This window comes from Myotis yumanensis, unplaced genomic scaffold, assembly GCF_028538775.1.
Source record: "Myotis yumanensis isolate MYYU_CA2020_CCGP unplaced genomic scaffold, mMyoYum1.0.hap1 SCAF_12, whole genome shotgun sequence".
Lineage (NCBI taxonomy): Eukaryota > Metazoa > Chordata > Mammalia > Chiroptera > Vespertilionidae > Myotis > Myotis yumanensis.
The window spans coordinates 47,305,338-47,325,486 of record NW_027223763.1 but is presented as its reverse complement, the minus strand read 5'-3'; the positions used below and the strand labels follow the sequence as shown (position 1 = coordinate 47,325,486).

The 20,149-nt window shown below is 41.0% G+C and overlaps 1 protein-coding gene across 5 annotated transcripts in view; it reads left to right on the top strand.

Annotated features, from left to right (window-relative positions):
- Positions 1 to 20,149, top strand: part of GLIS3 (GLIS family zinc finger 3) — a 611,903-nt gene that overhangs the window by 586,291 nt on the left and 5,463 nt on the right. For all 5 annotated transcript variants that reach the window (XM_070431578.1, XM_070431577.1, XM_070431580.1 and 2 more), the window contains one exon: positions 19,753 to 19,935. In XM_070431578.1, coding sequence (XP_070287679.1) covers positions 19,753 to 19,935 — 183 coding nt within the window. The remainder of the gene's footprint in view (positions 1 to 19,752; positions 19,936 to 20,149) is intronic.

Genomic DNA, 20,149 nt, shown 5'->3' with positions numbered 1-20,149 from the left:
CTCTGGCTAGGTTCTGGTTAGGATCTCACGAGGATCTGATGAGGATCTGATGAGGAGCTGATGAGGAGCTGATGAGGAGCTGATGAGGAGCTGATGAGGAGCTGATGAGGAGCTGATGAGGAGCTGATGAGGAGCTGATGAGGATCTGATGATTATTGTCTTGTTACATCCATATTTATACCAGCCGATTTTAATCCTGTCAATTTCTATTACAAAGGTTAGGGCGTTTCTTATCTCCATTCCAGGGAGTAAAGATTATGTAGCTTAACTACCCGCCTGGCACTTAATTAAGGGGTTGTATCCCCTCCCTAACCTCAGGGAAAGATCCCCACCTGGGGAAACAACCTTTCTCGGAGAGGTGACCTTGGTTAAAACACATGGCGCTAAAGAGAGCAAACATATTAAGAACAATATGCTATATATGCCAGGTCCCTTGAAACATATGCTGTGCAGATGTTTCTTTCCTGCAGCGACTGTGTCAAGCAGCAAGGATGGACTGGCTCCCGGCAGACTGCATGTATAGAACACCCAAACAATAGTTCAGCTCACTCAGATACAACTGGTAAATAGAGAAATAAATGATGTCAGAATGATGTAGAATTATGTTTGTGCATGCAGTCTTTCCTAAGCAAGACAAGCCGGAATAGCAAGAGAAGAAAATGAAAAGCCCTCAGCCTAGCTGCTGCATAGGCAGGAGCCCTGTCAGCTCTCTTTTAATAAAATTTGAAGGGCATGACCTCAGGGGCTGTCTCCTCTGAGAGTTGCACACCTGGCCTTGCACAGCCCTCAGCCAGTGGCAGATCACAGTCCTTCCTAAATGCTGGTCTCTCACCTGTTGTCTCAGTTACTGCCAGCGTTTCCAGTTGGCATTTCTGTGCATTTTTAATAACCACTGAGTTGGTTCTAGCCCCACAGAATTGGCTGCCCAAATTCTCTCGATTATTTTGTCACTGCTATAAGTTAGAAGATTTTAAAGATTTTGAGTAGTCTGACCCAATCCTAGTTTTCCAAAAGAGCCTGTTATTTGTAACTAGAGGCCCAGTGCACGAATTCGTGCACATGTGGGGTCTGGCTGGCTTGCCCCAATCAGGGCTATCGGGTGGGCCGGCCAGGGGGAGGGGCTGCAGCTGGCCATGGGGAGGGGCTTTGGGCAGTTGGCTGGCTGGCCCTTCCCCTGGTGAGGGGGGCTATTGGGGGTGGGACAGATTGGGGGGGAGGGGCCCTGGGAAGTTGGCTGGCCGGCCCCGCCCTCTGGCTGAACTCCTGGTCAAGGGAACAATTTGCATATTAGCCATTTATTATATAGGATATTAGCCTTTTATTATATAGGATATGCACTTGTACAGAGCACACGACTTCGGGATTTGTTTACCCCGGTACAGCAGCATGGAAGATATCTAACAGTAAACAGTGCAGGGTGGAGAAGCAGGCCCACAAAGCCAGCATGTGCCAGCCTCCTCCCAACTTTCTGCTCTGCCATCCCTAACAGTGGCTTCCATCTCCCTTTCACAGTAGGGATGCTGATACTCTACATATCTTGTCCCAGTTTCAGGCAGAAAGGGGGGAGAAGAGTGAAGGACAAGGGTACTCTGAGCTCGGTCCCATGGCTACCCTCATAGGCAAGGGAATCTGAGAAGAGAGATGTTTTAGTGCATTTGCCATGCTTAACAAAATTGAGGTTCTGTTCATAATGTTTACTGGATAGGCACACTGCAGGGTCTGCCAGATGTTCTCTGGGGTGGTTTTCTAATCTGTAAAATGGAACCATCTCATGCATCCATTCACACTGATTACCTCTTAGAAATCAGTGGTAAAGCTTAGAGGTATCTTTCTGAGGGTTCTGCCCCATTTTATATCCTTAGACCCCATTCTCTTAGGTTTTCATACTTTCCATTGCCTACTCTTGTTTTCACCCCTCTGGACTTGCAGGCTGCCAACATAAAGATTTCCATCATCCATGGTCCAGTCATTAGATTTCATTAGGAAAACACCATGAGGCTGCCTCCCTAGCCTGGGCCATTTGATATCAAGGCAGCAGCAGTGGGAAGCAGGAGCCTTCTCTGTTGGTCCTGGCTCCTGTGGTTCATGAGCTGTCTGTCTCATGATTTAAAGCATGCCCTGCCTGCAGGCCCCAAAGAAGCAGGCCAGTTCACTCCCAGACAATGGTGGCATTTTCCCACTTCGGTGTGGAGCTCAGTAAGCCTGTCAGCCAAGTTCAAATTAACTGCATCTGGAAACAAAAGTTTTCCAGCCACCAACAGGCCTCTAAGAACAAACCATGTAAATGGTTTGTCCTACCCACCAGCCAAACCACCTTTCAGGCTGAAGAAATTCTGAGCATTGATACTTAAGTGGAAGGGGGTGGCAGGTACAAGTGTAACTTCTTCCTGGGTTGTGGGCTGTTTGCTTACAGTGATTGTGCAATGGTACTTTCCAGAAAGAGTCCTATGGGTCATAGCCACAGCTGATCTCATTTCTGGGAGTTTATAGTGTTAACTGTGGAAAGGTTATTTTTTAAAAGGCAAATTATAGAGACAATAAACATACTCTCCCTTCACAGGAAACTTAGTCACATCTGCATATGTGAGGTTGAGAAATGGTGAAGCAGTAAGCCTAGAAATGGCATTGCTTACAACTGAAGCATGTGCCGCAACTTCCCCTCGAAACTCAGGAAAACAAATGAGATTGATTGTAAATCCACAGTGTAATATTCTCCACTGAGAAAGTTGTGACATATTCATAAGAGGAATGAGCCAATGAATGTGCTTCATGTGATTCCGATGTTATCATCAGCAGTCACAGTCAGGAATGATTTTTGGTATCAGCCACGGTGTTATTAATGCTTATATAGTAGTAAGGATTGATGATTAAATCCAGAGAAATTCTTAATTACTCTTGTACACTTAATTACTAAAAAATTACCCCAAGAGCAGTTTTATAGAACTAATACTTGAAAAATTCTGACAGTTTGCTACTTATATCAAAGCAAAAGTTAAATTTAGGTATGTGTGCTGGTTCCAGTCAGCATCTCAACAAGCTGGGTGTTGTGGGAGAGGCATAAGATGGTCATAACCGGAATGGCTGATTCAGTGATTGATTTTGGAATGACTGAATTGTGAATAATCTACATATGTAGTTAAGCATTTGCACACGCAAGCACACACACACACAGATTAAACCCATGTATCAGTAAGGATATCAAAGATGACTGACTCAACCGACCATAACTAAATTATACATTTCCTCAGGGCAGGGACTGGATCCTCCTTTAATGCTTTGCACTTAGTAAGTGCTTAATAAATGTTTATTGAATACACATGAATGAATAGAAAGAAGGGGAGGAGAAAAAAGAGACATTTTCCCTCATGGCTTCTTAGTCGGACTGGTGGAGCCAGCCCTCGGCAAAGCTATGACCTAGAACCAGATTTCCATGGCCCCTCTTTTCTGGGCACTTCCTCCAATTTCTAATCCTTCTCTTTAGATGTCCAGTTCTTACAAACTACTTGAGACTTCTCTCTAGAGGAAATAGGATGATCTAATGATTCTGTAGGATGCCTTCTGATGCGTATTTGCATTTTAAGGGGATACATGAAATACACCTAGCATTGAATGTCTGGTAGTGAAGCTCTGTGCAGTGGCAGCTCTGCGCAAGAGGTATTTTAAGGCATTCCCCTGTTCCCAAAAGCACTTTGAAGTTTTCAGAGCATTCCCAGCCACTAGCTGATGTACTCTCACATTGGTCATATTATCTCAGAAGAGGCTGTTCCCAGAAAAGGAAATTGTGACTTGCCCAAGGTGATGCAGGAAGACAAACAGCAAGCTGTACAAAAATAAAGAAGACTTTGGGTCAGCCACATATGACTAGAGTCCCATGAGCAAGTCATGCAATGTCCTGAGTTTCCTGAATCTAATAGGGGTAGTAGTGCTTCTCCTTCAGAGTTGGTATGAGAATGAGGAAAAGTGCCTGGTCCACAGTAGATGCTGAGTTCACTACAGCTATTTAGTGTTGTTATTTTTCTACTGTGTACCAGATACTGTATGTTCTGCATACACCCACTTATGTTGTTTAACCCTTGCAAAAACATTAATAAAAGTATCAGTAAACCCAAGTCGCATACCTAGTGAGTATCAGAGCTGGCTTTATGAGCACAGGCCGACCCCAAAGCCCACACTCATTCTCCTCCATGATTGTCCCTGTAGACACAGTCCTGTGGAAGTTTTTTGTTACTTGGGAATTATTTTTGAGGTTAAGTGTGGAACCATTAAAGATGGGGTTTCTTACAGGACTAATGTTGCTAGCAATACAAGTACTATGATTCACAATTTCCCACCAACTGCTTGATCTCGTGTCTTGGCACACAAATTGCTGAAAGTTTTTGTGTTGTTGTTTTTTTGTCTGTGTCAGCAAGTGTGGTGAATGCTTATCATGGGATTTCTCATTAATCCTCACAACAGCACTATAAAGAAGGCATTATTTACTCCCATTTTACAGATGAGGAATCTGAAACACTAAAACATTAAGCAATGTGCCCCAAATTTCTTCATCTTGAAATGATGGAGCTGGAAACTGTACCCAGGCCACCTGGCAACAGAATCTGTGCTCTTCGCCAGTGGCTGTGCTGCCACTGTCGCTTTAGGGGAGGCAGTGCCCACTCTCTAACTGTTCCCTGTGGGAGTCCCCAGTGGGTGTGTGTGTGTGTTCATCCTCTCATGTGCTATGTTTACTGAAGCACAAGCATGGGGGGAGCTGGCCAGGGTTACCATGCTCTCAGCGCCACCCTTACGTACAGTTTAAAATTTATTTTTTACTTTTTAAATTAAATATTTTTTCTGTTTGTTTTTAAGTGCTTAAGGTACTTGAATATAAAGAGTTTAAGTTACCTCCCAGCCTTATGCTCACCTCAATTTCACTGCCCAAAGGTAATGGTTATTAAGATAGTGAGTACTTTTGCAGATTTCTTCAAATGCTTACAGAAATGAAATGTGTGTGTGTATGTCCTTACATATACTTGTATGTATATATGTACATACCTACGTGCCCTGTTATAAAAATGGCCTCACGTTCTGTATTTTATGACTTACATTTTTTTAACTTAATAAGATACATGCTTTTGCTTTTTTTTTTTTTTTTTTTTTTTTTTTTTTTTTTTAAATATATTTTATTGATTTTTTACAGAGAGGAAGGGAGAGAGATAGAGAGTTAGAAACATCGATGAGAGAGAAACATCGATCAGCTGCCTCCTGCACACCTCCCACTGGGGATATGCCCGCAACCCAGGCACATGCCCTTAACCGGAATCGAACCTGGGACCCTTCAGTCCGCAGGCCGACGCTCCATCCACTGAGCCAAACCGGCTTTGGCAACATGCTTTTGCTTTATAGGTCAATGTATATAGATCAACTCCTTTTAAAAAAAATTGTATAGTACTTACAGGAACGTAATCATTTCCACATTGATAGACATGTATATCTTTATTTTTTGCTTTTACTAACAATGCTATGTTAAATGGCCTTATGTATGTACTAGAGGCCTGGTGCATGCATTCATGCATTGGTGGGGTCCCTCGGCCTGGCCTGTGGGGTTCGGCCCAAATCAGCCTGGTGCACAGATTTGTCCAGGGTGTGTCCGGCCCATCTCACCCAGTCCCAATCAGGCCAACCATGGAGCAGCCCAGGGAGGTTGGCCAGGCAAGGAGGGACCATGGGAGGGCTCCAGTATATATCCGGCCTGTCTCGCCCAGTCCAGACCCTAGCAGCAAGCTACTCTACCAGTCTGAGTGTCTGCCCTCTGGTGGTCAGTACATGTCATAGCGACTGGTCGAACAGTGGTATGGTTGGACACTTAGAGTATTAGGCTTTTATTATATAGGATGTATGTGTGTATGTGTTTTTACACAAATACTCTCACACATATATATGCTTTGCCTATTTTCTCTAGGAAATCTTTCTGAAAGAGATACTGCTCAATTAATAGGTATGCACATTTAAAAAAATATTTTTTTATTGATTTCAGAGAGGAAGGGAGAGAGGGAGAGAGGTAGAAACATCAATGATGAAAGAGAATCATTGATCAGCTGCCTCCTGCACACCCCACACTGGGGATCAAGCCCGCAACCCGGGCATGTGCCCTGACCAGGAATTGAACTGTGACCTCCTGGGTCATAGGTCAATGCTCAACCACTGAGCCACACCAGCCAGGCAATAGGTATGCACATTTTAAAGTTGGATAGGTACTGGCATATATTCCTTCCCAAAGGCAATACCAGTTCAGACTCTTACCAACAGAGCATTGGAGTTCCCATTTCCCCACATTGGACATTGTCATCATTTTAATTCCTGCCAATTTGTACAGCAAAGTTGTTTTTATTTTTCCTTTGATTAATAACATGATTGAGCATCTTTTCATATTTTTATTAAGAGCACTAAAGGTAGTTTAGTCACAAAAGGGATTAAGTAACAGGAACTATTACTTGGGTATTTATATTATTGATTAAGTAGTTTACCTGTTCTTTCACCCGGCCAGTCAAGTTGTGTCATGTGCGACTTGTGAATGTTTTCTTAATTGGAAATCAAAAACTTATTGAAGAGAAGGAAGTTATCCAGAAAATTTCTCTTTCATTGACTATTGTGACTTCTCTGTCAGTTTACTTAAAAACAGAGTGTTTAATGAACATTATTACAGATTTAGTGCTTTTTCATTCTTTTGGGGGAAGTAATGATGTTTCTGCCAGAAGCAAATGTTCTCTGTGATATCCGAAACTTACAGAGTTTAGCCTCTAGTGAATGCAGCTCTTAACATCAAGTTAAATATTTCTTAAAATTTTATTTTAGTGACTGTCCCATTGTACTCTTCAAGGATGGACATATTAATGGCAATCTGTATGTTGTAATTATTGTATTTTTAGCTGGAACTTTCCTTATAAATACAATAAACAATTGATGGTTTAGAAGAAAAAAAATGTGAATAGCTCTGGGTGGAGTTTCCTAAAATAAAGGGAAAAATACCCCACACATCAGGAACATCTGGGTTACTGGTTACAAGGCCACTGTGTTAACAAAATAGAACAATAATCAAACGCTAGATCTGGTTTGATCTGTGCCCATTCAGGTCATCTGGGCTTAGACTATGTTGCTAAACAATCCCAGTTTCTTAGAATTTCTAGTTGGTTTACTTACAATTGTGAGTGCTCTCTCTGATGACAGGAGTTTTTCTTCTCTAACAAGATTGTTCTGACTAAACTTTCCATTTCATTCTTCTCCCAGGTCTTTGAGACCCAGACCTTATAAGACGCAAGTCTATTGAGGTGAAAACTTCAGGCATTTTTCTAGATCATTTGAGTGTAACAACCAACCCCTCCCTTCCCTCATTTCACCACCAAACCCAATCTCATATCACATCCCAAAGTAAGAACCTTTCCTTCAAGTTCTTAAATTTCCTCATCATTATGACAGAATGATTCATGAGATCTGAATTAGTCAAGCAGTTACCCGAGGTCTTTTGCATTGTGGATCTATGTTAATGCAGTGTTTTTATCAATACCACTAATAATACCTACATTTTTATTATGAGATATGTTTTATCATTTACTCTTAAGGACAAAATTTTCATCAGTTCTTGGTTAACTATAAAAAAAACTTCATAGTAAAATATTTGTTGGATAAATACCTGAATCCTTATTATAACTTTGTGAAGCAAGAAGGAAATACATTTCTGCCCCTATTTAGAGATGAGACTCAGAGTAGTTGATTAAGTTCCCTGACCTTGGGATGGTTTCCTGAAAGAGCACAAGGTGTTCTGTGGATGAGATGAGTTGCTTAATTCTCCTGCCCACTCTTTTTCCTCAGTGGCCTCACTAGCATTGAGCAGAAAAGGGTGGCTTCGAGCAGCAAAACCCTCCAGGTCAACTGGACGGGCCCAATCATGTTTTCATCATCTTTGATTCTTCTTCCATTAAAAAAAAAAGTCGGTGATAGAAAGGGAAGTCACTTCACTTTTCTGAAACTCTGATGGACTGTTGTGTATAAGGTTCATAGATCAGAATCTCTGAGCTCAGCTGTGGCTCCCTCACCATCACTGTTGTCACCAAAGCATCTAGCTGTGCGTGTCATTCATTTTTTCATACTTCATGTTCAGCTCCAATTGGATGCTAACTCTACACCAGTAGAGAGTAAAGATAAAAGTCCCTGCCTGTTCTGAGCTTATATATAAGGGGTGATTCTTGCCAAGCCAAGCCTTTGAACTGAACAGTGAGAGAGTATTCCTCTTGCTTCATATGTGGGCAGGGAATCATTTGATCTGTTTATTTCCGGCAGCGCATTACCACATTTTTGAGATGCATAATATAAACTTAAAAAATCAAGAGTTTGGTGTGCAATGGAATAAGAGTAAGCAAGAAAGGAAAGGAAAGACCCTGTGGTCCAATCACAACCACCAGAACATGACCCTCCAGTGGCAGTGGGAAGAAGTCCGCCTAGCTGGAGGGGTGGAACAGAAACAGAAGGTCATAAATTGGATTGTCCAGATTAGTGGTCCGTGTCCACAAGGCCTAACAAGATTAAAAACCGTTGGCAAGTTTCCTGGAAGCCCGATGAAAGGAGGTGACAGGGATCCTGGGATCCAGTGACATTCTTTAGGTTACACCAGTGCAATGTCCACTCTGGCACCTCAAATCCACTTATATAGATTTCTGTACTCTTTTACTTCAAACCAAGTTTTATCTCAGTATAATACTCTAGACCAGCCGTGGGCAAACTACGGCCTACGGGCCGGATCCGGCCCGTTTGAAATGAATAAAACTAAAAAAAAAAAAAAAGACCGTACCCTTTTATGTAATGATGTTTACTTTGAATTTATAATAGTTCACACAAACACTCCATCCATGCTTTTGTTCCGGCCCTCCGGTCCAGTTTAAGAACCCATTGTGGCCCTCGAGTCAAAAAGTTTGCCCACCCCGGTTCTAGACTGTTGATTTTAGAAAGGCATGACAGTATGTAACAGGGACTTAACTATGAGGCAGAGGTTCAGTGGGAGAAGTAATCAAGCTATTGGGGCCCGCTCTTTGAGAGATTAGAGTACTGGAAGATTGTGTAACCATAGACTTGGATTCAGAGAAGCAAGAAGTCACCGTGCAGTGGATATAATGTGGGAGTTTGGTTACAGCTAGACAACAGAAGTCTAGGCCACAAGATCAGCATGGGGTCAAAGTAAGACCAGTACTTCTAAGTCACTCCAGTAAGGCCCCATAATTTCACCTTGACCTAGAACTTAACTTGTGAGAGAAAGGCACTGTGTTAGGAAGGGAAATCATCTTGATCCATACCTGTTGAGAGTATAATTTATAATCACTTTATTAAAACTTTATCTTCAAGAGACCCAGAAAGGGCTGGGGACCAGCCCATGGGGAAGAGATGCCCATCGGAAGAGCTCTTCTCCCCCATTTCTAATAAAATAAAAGTTTTTCTGTTTTTTTTCTATCAGGATTTTATTTAGAAAACTTTTAGATGATTGAAAATCATCTGAAGGTGTCCTTAGAGCCTTTCAATCTTTCATATAAGGAATACCTTGTTAAACATGCATCTCTTGGTTTTGAGAATCTCTATTTTATGTAATCTCAAAATGTGCATTATCGCTGTCAGGATTCACTGAACCATTTTACTATAACTGTATATACCCACACATGACAATTACTGAGACACATTGCAATTAGTTTACTTTGGCAGCTTATCATTTTGAGAATTTGGAAGCCATAGGCCACCACGCATTAGAGTTTCCTGTGGGTTGGAGATATTTAAATGAAAATCAATTACATCTCTTAACCAAGAGTATTTTACACATGCCTTTCTTCTCATGCGGCCTTTTCCCATTTCCTTATGCTCCATTTCTGCACACGCTCTGCCTACTCCCATCTCTTTACTCAAACCTGTACAGATATCAATAGCAGACCCTCTCCCCCTTTCAGTACCCCACACCCTGGAAATGAGTGTATAGCTCCCAGGGTGAGAATGTGGCTCACAGTGGCACATGTGGGGGCACAAGAGAAGGAGAGCACCCAGGGTATTCAGAATGCATCTCTGTGTGGCCTGTGAGCTGGCAGCAGAAGCTCTAGGTGAAAATGGCCTTGCTTCTTGGAAGCAAGTGGACTTTTCTAACTGGAAGTCCTCATGCTGCAGCCCATCTGAGGGCAAGGGGACCAGGCACTTGTTCCAGAGGTCAGCTTCTGAGCCACTATCACGAGGTGCCTTCAGTAGGAATGCGCCCAAGTGGAATTTTAAGGGTTATTATTTCCATTATTTTCCTCTTCCTCAGTACAGTAGCTGCTTAAATGTCAGTTGTAAATAGCTCTAGTGCTTTGCAAGCTGGTTCAGTTCTGAGCCCAAAGAAAAATCTGTCTTCTTTACACAGTCTGTGAGCTGTTCCTGCAGCTTCCCCATTTATAGACTCTGTATTAAAATGAGGAGACAGTTTCTCCACTACTAATAGGGAGGAAGCAGAGAGGAGTTCTAGCTAGATAAGACCTGGATGATGTTTATGGCCAAGACCAGGACCCAAGACAAATTGTGGCAATTTCACACATCAGTTTATATTTAAGGGTGGTAGATTATGAGAGAGAAATTGCTTAAGAATGGCTTATGCCCTGGCCAGTGTGTCGCAGTTGGTTGGAGCATGGTCCTGTGCACTGAAGGGTTGTGGGTTTGATTCCTGGTCCAGGCACATACCTAGATTGTAGTTCGATCCTGGTCAGGAGCATATAAGAGGTAACAGATTGATTGATGTTTCTCTCTTCCTCTCTCACTAAAGTAAAATTAAAAAAAAAAAAAAAAAAGAATGGCTTGTGCACTATACAAAATCTATAAATACTGCCAAGCTTTTCATGGTAGTAATGATTGTTGCCATTTATTGAGGACCTACTACATACCAGGGAATGCACTAGACGCTTTTATAAACATTCTCATGATGTTTTTCACACCCTATGAAATCGATATTTTAAAAGAAAATGAGGCTCAAGAAGGAAAATAATATGTTCAGTGACACACAGTTGGTCAGTGAATCACCCAGGATTCAAACTTAGATTCAAGTTATTCATGCAATGGATAGAAATAAAATAGTAATGAAATCAGAAAATTGGCACACAAAAAAAATTCTGTAATGTCCCTGTTTCTATTCTTGAGGGTTTTTAGAATTTTTCAGTGATTAGGTGATTTCATCGGTTGTACTAATTAATTCAGTGCTTTCTTCCCTAAGGAAAATGTTTGTCCTTTATGAATCTGGCCTGTGATTTGGCAGTGAGGGACCTCAACAAAAATGGCAAGATTTTGTTTATGTTGATTTGGTCCATGAGCTTATTAAGCCCTAATCATCTATGTGAACTATGTCACTAAACAGACCAGGGTTTGGCTCCTAGTTCTGAAACTTGGTAGCTGTGAGGGTTTGGGGAAGTTATTTTAACTTTTTGTTTCTTTGTTTATAAATTGGGGACAATACTACTTATCTCAAAAACTGGTGTAAGGACGATTTTCTATGTAAAATACAGTCCCTTCTCAGAGCAAATTAGTTTTAGTTTTTTTCCCCTTCTGATAGAATTTTCTTAATGATTGGTATAATAACACTAACGAAAACATTCTTTGAAAATGCTAGAGCAAGGGGACTGCAACTGAGAAAGGTCTGAACTCAGTCTGATGTTATATGATGGCTGTTCTAGTTCTGCCATTTGTTTTAAGATAAATACTAGATCCATGAGTCATTTCAAATTCCAGAAGTTTGTAAGTATTAAAATGGTTGTATGAATTTTTCACTTTTCTCTCCTTTGCATGGTATTATATAAACAAAGTATTGGCTATAATGGCAAGGGATTCAAAAGTTCCCTCTGCTTCCATCTCTTTGTCTATAAAAGAAAATATTTATGTTAGTCACCTACATAAAAGACAGGAATGTCAGATGGCTACCTAAGAAGGAATCTTAAGTGTTTTCTAATACTAAGGTACCATGTGAGTAGGAAGTGTGTGATTCCAGGGACTTTCTCTGAGTATATTTGAATGCATTTAATCAGGCTAAAAAGATGTAACCCCAGAGACCCTATTCTTAGGGCCTTTAGGAGGTTTACCAACAAATTTACCTGTGTTGTTCTCTTTCATCTCATTGGTTTATGTCATGGCTTACAGAAGGTATTCAGAGGGGCTGGCTCAAAGAGAGTAGGGGGAATCATAAAGAACCAGAGGGTAGGAGGAGAAGAAATTTCTGAGTCAAGGGAAGTAGGTTCACATATCTTTTTCTATAAATCCCAGTCCCCGGAGCTCTCTGATCTGAGTCCTTCTGTTCATCCCTTGGGCTTATCCATGCCCCTGCACATGCAGCCGTCACGTGGCTGAGGCCAAAAACTCTACACTTTCCAAAGTAACCGACAAAATTATAGTCTCTGCTGAAAAATAGTCATGAAGCTTGTAAATATACATTCTTCCTTCCACTTGGCTAGCAAACAAGTGTACTACCAAGAAGCTTAGGCTCTGTCAGCTCTGCCTCTGCCACTGGTCTCTGCTACCCAGGCACAGACTAGGTGTGCACCCCTCAGCCAAGGCTGGTCCTCAGCAGAGCTGTGAGGTGGCCTCCTAATTATCCCTGCTATCATGAGGCAGGGCCAAACAAAAGGAGCCATGGCCAACACTTCTTAAAAAGTTTTTAGAACACTCAAACTTGTTTCTGTTTCATTGTTGTTGTTTTCTCTTCCTACCTTGAATATATTCTGGAAAGAAAAAAGTTGCATCTCTATAGATTACTTAAAGAAAATTTCCTTTTTAATTATCATATACAGTGTGAAATTATGTTATTTGGTTTCTCATTTATATGCTTATCTTTCTTTCTCACCTAAAACATACACTCCAAGAAGACATGTATCATGTTTTATTCATCATTGTGTCTCCAGCACTTGAGTAAATGCTTAGTAAACTGTTGTTGAGTGGATGAAAGCATAAACATTGAAATGCTTGTGTTATTAGAAGAATAGGGGAAAAGAAAAGTGAAGAGTATCATTTACAGAGTGCTAACTCTGTGCCAGGCTCATGCTGGGCATTTACATGCATCATCTATATATATGAAAGGCTAATATGCAAAGTGTCCTCTCGGGAGTTCCACTGGGAGACTGGGAGTTCGATCGCTTGCTATGATGTGCGCTGACCTCCAGGGAACAGTGCAGAATGAAGGGAGGCCCTGGCCAGCAACCAGGGAAGGGAAGCCCTGGCCAGCAGCCGAAAGGCCCTTATTGGCCCTGATCGCTGGCCAGGCCTAGGGACCCTACTTGTGCACAAATTTCGTGTGCTGGGCCTCTAGTCTCTTATAATCCTCTTTAATCTTCGCAGTTACACCATGAAGTAGATACTGTGAATACCCCATGTTCTAAAAATACAACAGCAAAGTCAGGCACACACCTTAGTCAGTGTTTCTTCTGAAAGATCAAGGGAACGGTGACTCCTGAGATTTGGGCTGAACATTACAGTGCTTGGCCGGAACCCAGAAACAATGCACTCTGATCCCACAGGGGTTGAGGGATTTTCCATCTGAAGATATCAAGGCATCTTGGGAAGCAAGTGCTCTTAGCATTGTTTCTGAGAACCCTCACAAGGGATCTTGTCAGGCCTGATTGGGCTACAGTCTAGTTGGGGAAGTAGCTAGGGGCAACCTTCCTGATGTTCCACACATGGGCTTTCTGCATCTATATGTGGTCATTACGGTCCAGGCAATGTCTACCCCAGGAAAGGATCTGCCTCGATTCTGGATGTTGTCCATCCAGCACTGTTCTGGTACTCAGAATTTGGTGGTGTTTCCCAGCCTCGCCATAAGGAAAAAATTTTTTTGTTTTGCGAAGTCATCTGCTATATAAACAAACCCACTGAGAATACAGCTCCTGACATAGCACTTGACAAGGTCCAGGCTGACGGTATTTCTCTCCATTCATGTGAGTATGCAGTTGGGTAGAGCCTCTGTTTTGAACATCACAGCTCATCCAGTCCTCATAGTAGTGGGTGTGGTGACCTAGCTCCCAATCTGCAGGGAAGTGGATGACACGTTCCCTTTTGCTTCTCCTATTTCCAGAAGCAAAAGTGGTTTCTCCAGGAGAGCTGAAATGCCCTGGGAGTTTAGCTTAAACAATGTTCATCAGCCCTCTTGAGGGGTTGAGAGTTGGGTGACCATTTTTTGCTTATTGATATATCTTTACTGTAGTACTTTCCAAAGATTGGAGTGCTGAACTTGTAAGGAAAAGACCAATATAATAAAGAGTCTAATATACTTCCTCTCTTGAAGGCCAGGAGTCTAAGAATCATTATATGGTTTTCATTTTAACCCTTGGTGGGTCATGCATTCTTCCTTCAGGAATTTAATCAGAAACATTCCTGAAACAAAGTCTGCTAACCCTGGAAATAAAGATTGCCCTAAATCTTTGCTGTGCTGTCCAGTACAGTAGCCAAGAAACCACATGTGGCTATTTAAATTTGAATTAATTAAAATTAAATAAAATGTAAAAGTCAGTTCCTCAGTCCCGCTAGCCATTGTCTCCAGTGCTGGGTAACCACATGCAGCTACTGTATTGGACAATGAGATAGATAGATCATTTTCATCATCACAGAAAGTTCTATTGGACAATGCTACCTGGAGAATTCCCTTCTGCTATCATAGTTAGTAACACATTCATTTCTCCTGTAAATTTTCCCACTTCCCTTCCACTTTGCAAAGGAAATCCACACCCAGATTCATGGGGCTGCTCTATCATCATTAGCAGAAGGAATGACCATGAACTCCTGATCTAATCTATCAGCATATAGACATCAATGACCAGTGACAAAGAGGAAGGGATTTTAAGAATGAAATTTAATAATATGTGAAGCTCATAGATAATGTTAGGGGACAAAACAGTATACAAAACAATATGTATAATATTCCAGTTTTGTGTGTATATATCTGGCTATATCTGAATTGTAAAAATAAAGATAATTTTGCCTATATTTGTTTATACTATTCTACATTTTCTAGTTGGTACAATTAATTCCAAACATTTTTATTGTTAGAGAAACAGGTTAGTTTTTAGAAGGAAAAACACACTTCCCAAAATTTACAAGAGGAGGAATGTTTCCCCTTGACTCTTAGGAGCTGCAGCTTGGGTAAAATCAGTTTATCTGCACATTCCTCCTCACCCCCACGCCATCCCATCCCCTCCATTCTTGGAGGTAACATACCTTCTGAAATGGGGGAGGGGTGGTTTTTATAACTAAGCAGGACACCTAACATTGATTACCAACATAGATGCATGGGTGCATTCTTAACGCTATCATAAATGTGTGTGTTCTCACTCCAACTGCATTACCCATCCACAAAGACAAGGTATTATCTTAAGTTTCATTGGTCTGTCCAACAGTACCTTGACCAGCATTTGATAACTACAATTGACCTACTGACTGGCAGATTGGCTGACCTTGCCATTGCTCTTAGGTTTTATGCTCAGAGAATGTGTTAACATCTTTCCTCATTTTGCTTTGGGTCCGAGAGGTAGTGTTTCTTCCAAGTGTACTATGTGAAATCCAACAGCTGGAATACAGGAGCCATTCATAAAAAAAAAAAAAGAGTTAGGATTTTTCTCAGTTTGTGTGTGTGGCAAGACCCTATTAGAATTTTTTAAAATTTCATTAGTTTTATGGAAATAGCACTGGGGAGAGGATATGTTAAAGCGCTTTGATTTGAGTGACCACAGTCATCCACACCAGTGTTTTTGGCATCTCTAGTAACTGGCTTCTTGGAGGGAGGGATTTAATAAAAGAGGATTTTCTTTCCCTGAGTTGGCTGTGAGAGTGATAAAACATGCTTGTGGGGCCATTCTGGTTTTGAATATTTCTCGTGTCAGCCAAGACACCCACATGCAGGAATTACAGTCCTCTGCCCTCTCACTCAGGTCCAGATGGACAGGGGAAACTAGGAAGCGGAGCCCAGAATGCTGGGCTTACTATTTAACTTTGTCGGGTGTATTTCACTGTATCCCAGACCTTTTATACTCTTACACATCAGAACCCTCCAATTAGATTGAAGCCATATGCCATTTCTGCTGTCTCATAGAGGCATGAGAGAAGACTGGAAAGAGGATGAATTGGTTTTCACAAAAGACAGGTGAAAGTCTCTATCATGACCTGACACACCTGAATGAATTATTTCCCAATTTGGGGAAATGAGGGAGTTCAGTGAAAAAATGTCATCTCTTCTTGGAAGAGTAATATTACACTAAGGAATGCTATCAGGGAATTTATGGGTGACGAATTTAAGCAGAACAAGCATAGGGATAAATAGCAAATATTATCTATTTTGCTCAATGAGGAGATATGACATTCTAAGAAACCAACCATGGTGGTTCCTGGTCATGTTTTCCTCCTTATGAGCATGCCATGATTGCATGTGCTTGGACACCAGGCACCCAAAGTCATGGTCAGTTTAAGGAACTCCCAGACCACAAAGCTGCACATCCCAGGTTTTTCAGACCATTCAGATTTGTTGCTGCTTTGAGCCCACACTTTGTGAGTGAAGAAATCAGGATATGTGTCAATTAGTGCAGGATCTGGGAACCAACTTCAGCATGAGGTATATGGCTCAGGTCCTCAGAGGGCTAAGAATGGTCCAGAGAATTCTGCCTGGGAACTGTACATGAGCTGAATGCCCACTGCTGTGCTCATTCTTACATTTTGTTATTGCTGGAGGACTTATTGCCTTTTTAAAACTTTATTTCTCAACACTTTTTTTTATTTTTAAGAACTATATTATTGTGGAATAATTTTACATTTTTATTTTCCTTATTTAGTAAACATACATTGTATAAATTGTGTTATTAAATATATATTATATAAATATCAATCATGTAATTAATTATAATTTAGGTTGTTATATAATATGCAAATATTCATTTAATTTTTATAATCATTCAGTGAGGTGTAGATACTATGTTTATTTCCATTTTACAAATTGGAAAACTAAAACACTGACAGGCTACTAATTGTGTAAGCCTACACAATTAGTAAGCAATTGAGCTAGGATTTGAACCCAGGAAATCTGGTTCCAGAGTACTTGCTTTTCATCACTATTAAAATTCAGAAAAATATAAAGAAAATAAAAGGACAACTATACATATGCTGCCCTGTAGTCTATCCTATACATAGACTTCCACATCATGGAGCCTAGTCTCTTATTCAACTTTGTAGCTTGGCTTTTTTTCCAGCTGAACCTTATAATAGTCTTTTCACATTATTAAAATTTCCTTATAACTATTATTTTAATGGCTACTTAATATGCCCATCATGTAGATGTACCACTATTTGCTTAACCATTCTCTTATTTTCTATAATGACAACTAGCACTGTGATGACCATCTGTGCAGAATTTCTTTTCTCCTTTGGACTATACTTTTAGGATACATTCTCAGAAGTAAAATTGTCATATCCAAGAGTATGAACACTTTTCAGGTTCTAGATACAGGTTGTCAAATTGTTTTCCAAAAGGTTTATACTCTTTTGCCATGTCTGCAACACTATGCAGAAGTGACTTCTTCACCAGTCTCACTCTGGCACCGAGAATATTTAGGAATCTTTACTAATGTGATAGGTGGAATATAGTATTTTATCATTGCCTTGATTTTTATTTCTTTGATGGCTAGAGGACTGACAGTTTGTCCATGTTGGCTGATCCAATTATATGGGTATTCGAGAGGTCTGTTCAGGTGGTTTGCCTGTGTCTGTCTGTTGAAAGCAAAAGGAAACCTTTGAATATCAAAAAGAGAAGAGCCTCATGCCCTCACCCCCACCCCTGTTGTCTGTGTCCATTGGTTAGGCTTATCTGCATGCATACAAGTCCTTTGGTTGATCTCTCCCCCTTACACCTACCCTCCCCTACCTTCCCTCTGAGGTTTGACTATCTGATCATGGGAGTGGGGGGCGGGCAATGTGGGGATAAGAACATATATGTAATAACTTAATCAATAAAGAAAAAAATACATTAAAAAAGAGAAGAGCCAATAATTTTCCATTCTTCTCCTGTCCTGACATGGAATTTCTTTAGGTATTTTCCTAGTCTATACTGCTAACATACATTTAATGTTACCCCAGACCTTATGTGGATTTTTTCTTGATTCTATATAGAGTATACAATTGTCTGCTTATAAAGGATATTATTACTAGTATTTTGTTTTCTTCTATGAGTGTACCTGTGCATAAAACTGCTCTATCCCTGTGTCTTGGATCATAAGCTCCTAGAGGGCCAGCCTATGTCTTACGAGCAGTTCAGCTCATATTATTTGGTAATGCTCCTAGTAACCATAGAACAGGCCTCCCAGCCAAGGGTAGTATGAACAATCAGAAATGAGAAGAGTTGTGAGCATAATAGGCTGGATATGTCAGTGTTCCCTGGTTGTATTTAAAGAGAGCCAAAAAGAACCCAAATAGCACCTCCCCTACTTGATGATAGGAGCTCAGTTTTCTTTAACCAAACATAAAGTCTTTACATCCTAAGAAGAGGCAGTTCTAATAAAGGAAGGCACACAGGGCTTGGGCCCAAAGTTCATGGGTTAGGGTTAGGGTTAGGGTTAGGGTTAGGGTTAGGGTTAGGGTTAGGGTTAGCTCTGTGTTCTCTATCATTTAATGTTTGTGGTAGGGACCCTGAGGCACTTCCTCTACTAATCCCTCATTTTTCCCCACCAAAAACAGAGTAATGATATTAATAACAACTGACATTTATAAAACACTGTTAAATGTTATAGATGGGCTTCCTTATCTAATGACTTGCTTAATTTTCACAATAGCCCACTGACATAGACAGTGACATCCACATTTTACTTTTAAGGAGACAATGACATGGAGTTTATAACAGAACTGCAACTCTCCCTTCAGTAAAGTATCGAATGATGATTTCATTACTTATTTTTTAAAGCATACTGTAATCCAAGAAAGTAATCCATTAGCCTGAAAGGAGGCAAAGAGGAAAAAGGAAAAGGAAGGTGTGGAAGATTATAGAAAAGGACCACATAGGATCCCAAGGAAAACTCCATTAAGTGACCAAAAAAATTGAGAGAAGTGAAACATGATTAGCAAAATGTTGATGACTATTTTAAAATATTACGAAATATTTCCACACATTTCTTCATTATACTATTTGTTCAGTTTTCCCATTTGTTGCAAAGATCAACAACAGTAATAGCTGAGTAAATTGCAGTAATCTAACTGTGGAATGCCATGCACCTATTCAAAATAATGAGGAAGATATAAACATGTATGAATTTATCTGTTACAAGGACAAGTGAATGACTAGATCTCTGTTGCCTTTAAAAAAAAAGCATTCTTCAGATTTTTACTAAGTGTGAAAATCAGAGTATAGGATAAAGGAAGGTTAGGAAGATGCGCTCAAACTCTAGCCTGGGAAGGAATGTCCTCTGAAGGTCAGGCCTTCAGGGTCCAGGACTCTTTGGATAGTCTCTAGAGAAAGTAAGATGCCTTCTAGTTTCAGGTACCAGAGCAGCAATAAAAAATTCATAAGCCAACAAACTTTGAAAGCCCCTGAAGGTGGAAGAGCTTCTGTCCAAATGGTACATTCCAGATGCTTACTTAGAAAGTTTTACAGGTGAGCTTAAAAGTTAAAAGCATTTTGTCATATGAATCTAGGCTGAGTGAGGGTCTAGCTGGGTTGGAGTGATCTTTGGAAGTTGTGCCTGACAGTAGCTCAATGCTGTGCTTGCATTTCAGGATTTTACGGGCAGCTGCAGACATTCTGCCCCCCACACTACCCTGACTCCCAGAGGACCATGCCACCCAGCAGCTCCTGCAGTGTGGTGCCTTCCTTCGAGGACTACTTGGTCCCCACGTCCATGGGCCAGGCTGGTTTTGATGTTTTCCACAGAGCCTTCTCAACTCACTCGGGCATTGCAGGTGTGTTGGTGTCTGACTTCAGAACTTGGGCAGACTGGCAGGAGAGATCAGTTGGGTTTCCTGTGACTGGCTGGGCTAGACTTTACACTGCACATGGCTGCATCAAATCCTGTTGAATCCACCTCTGAAATGTCTCTCCTCTTCACCGTCCTCTCCGGCCCCACTTCCACTACCCTAGTCCAGGTACCATTGTGTCTCCCCAAGACAATGCAGA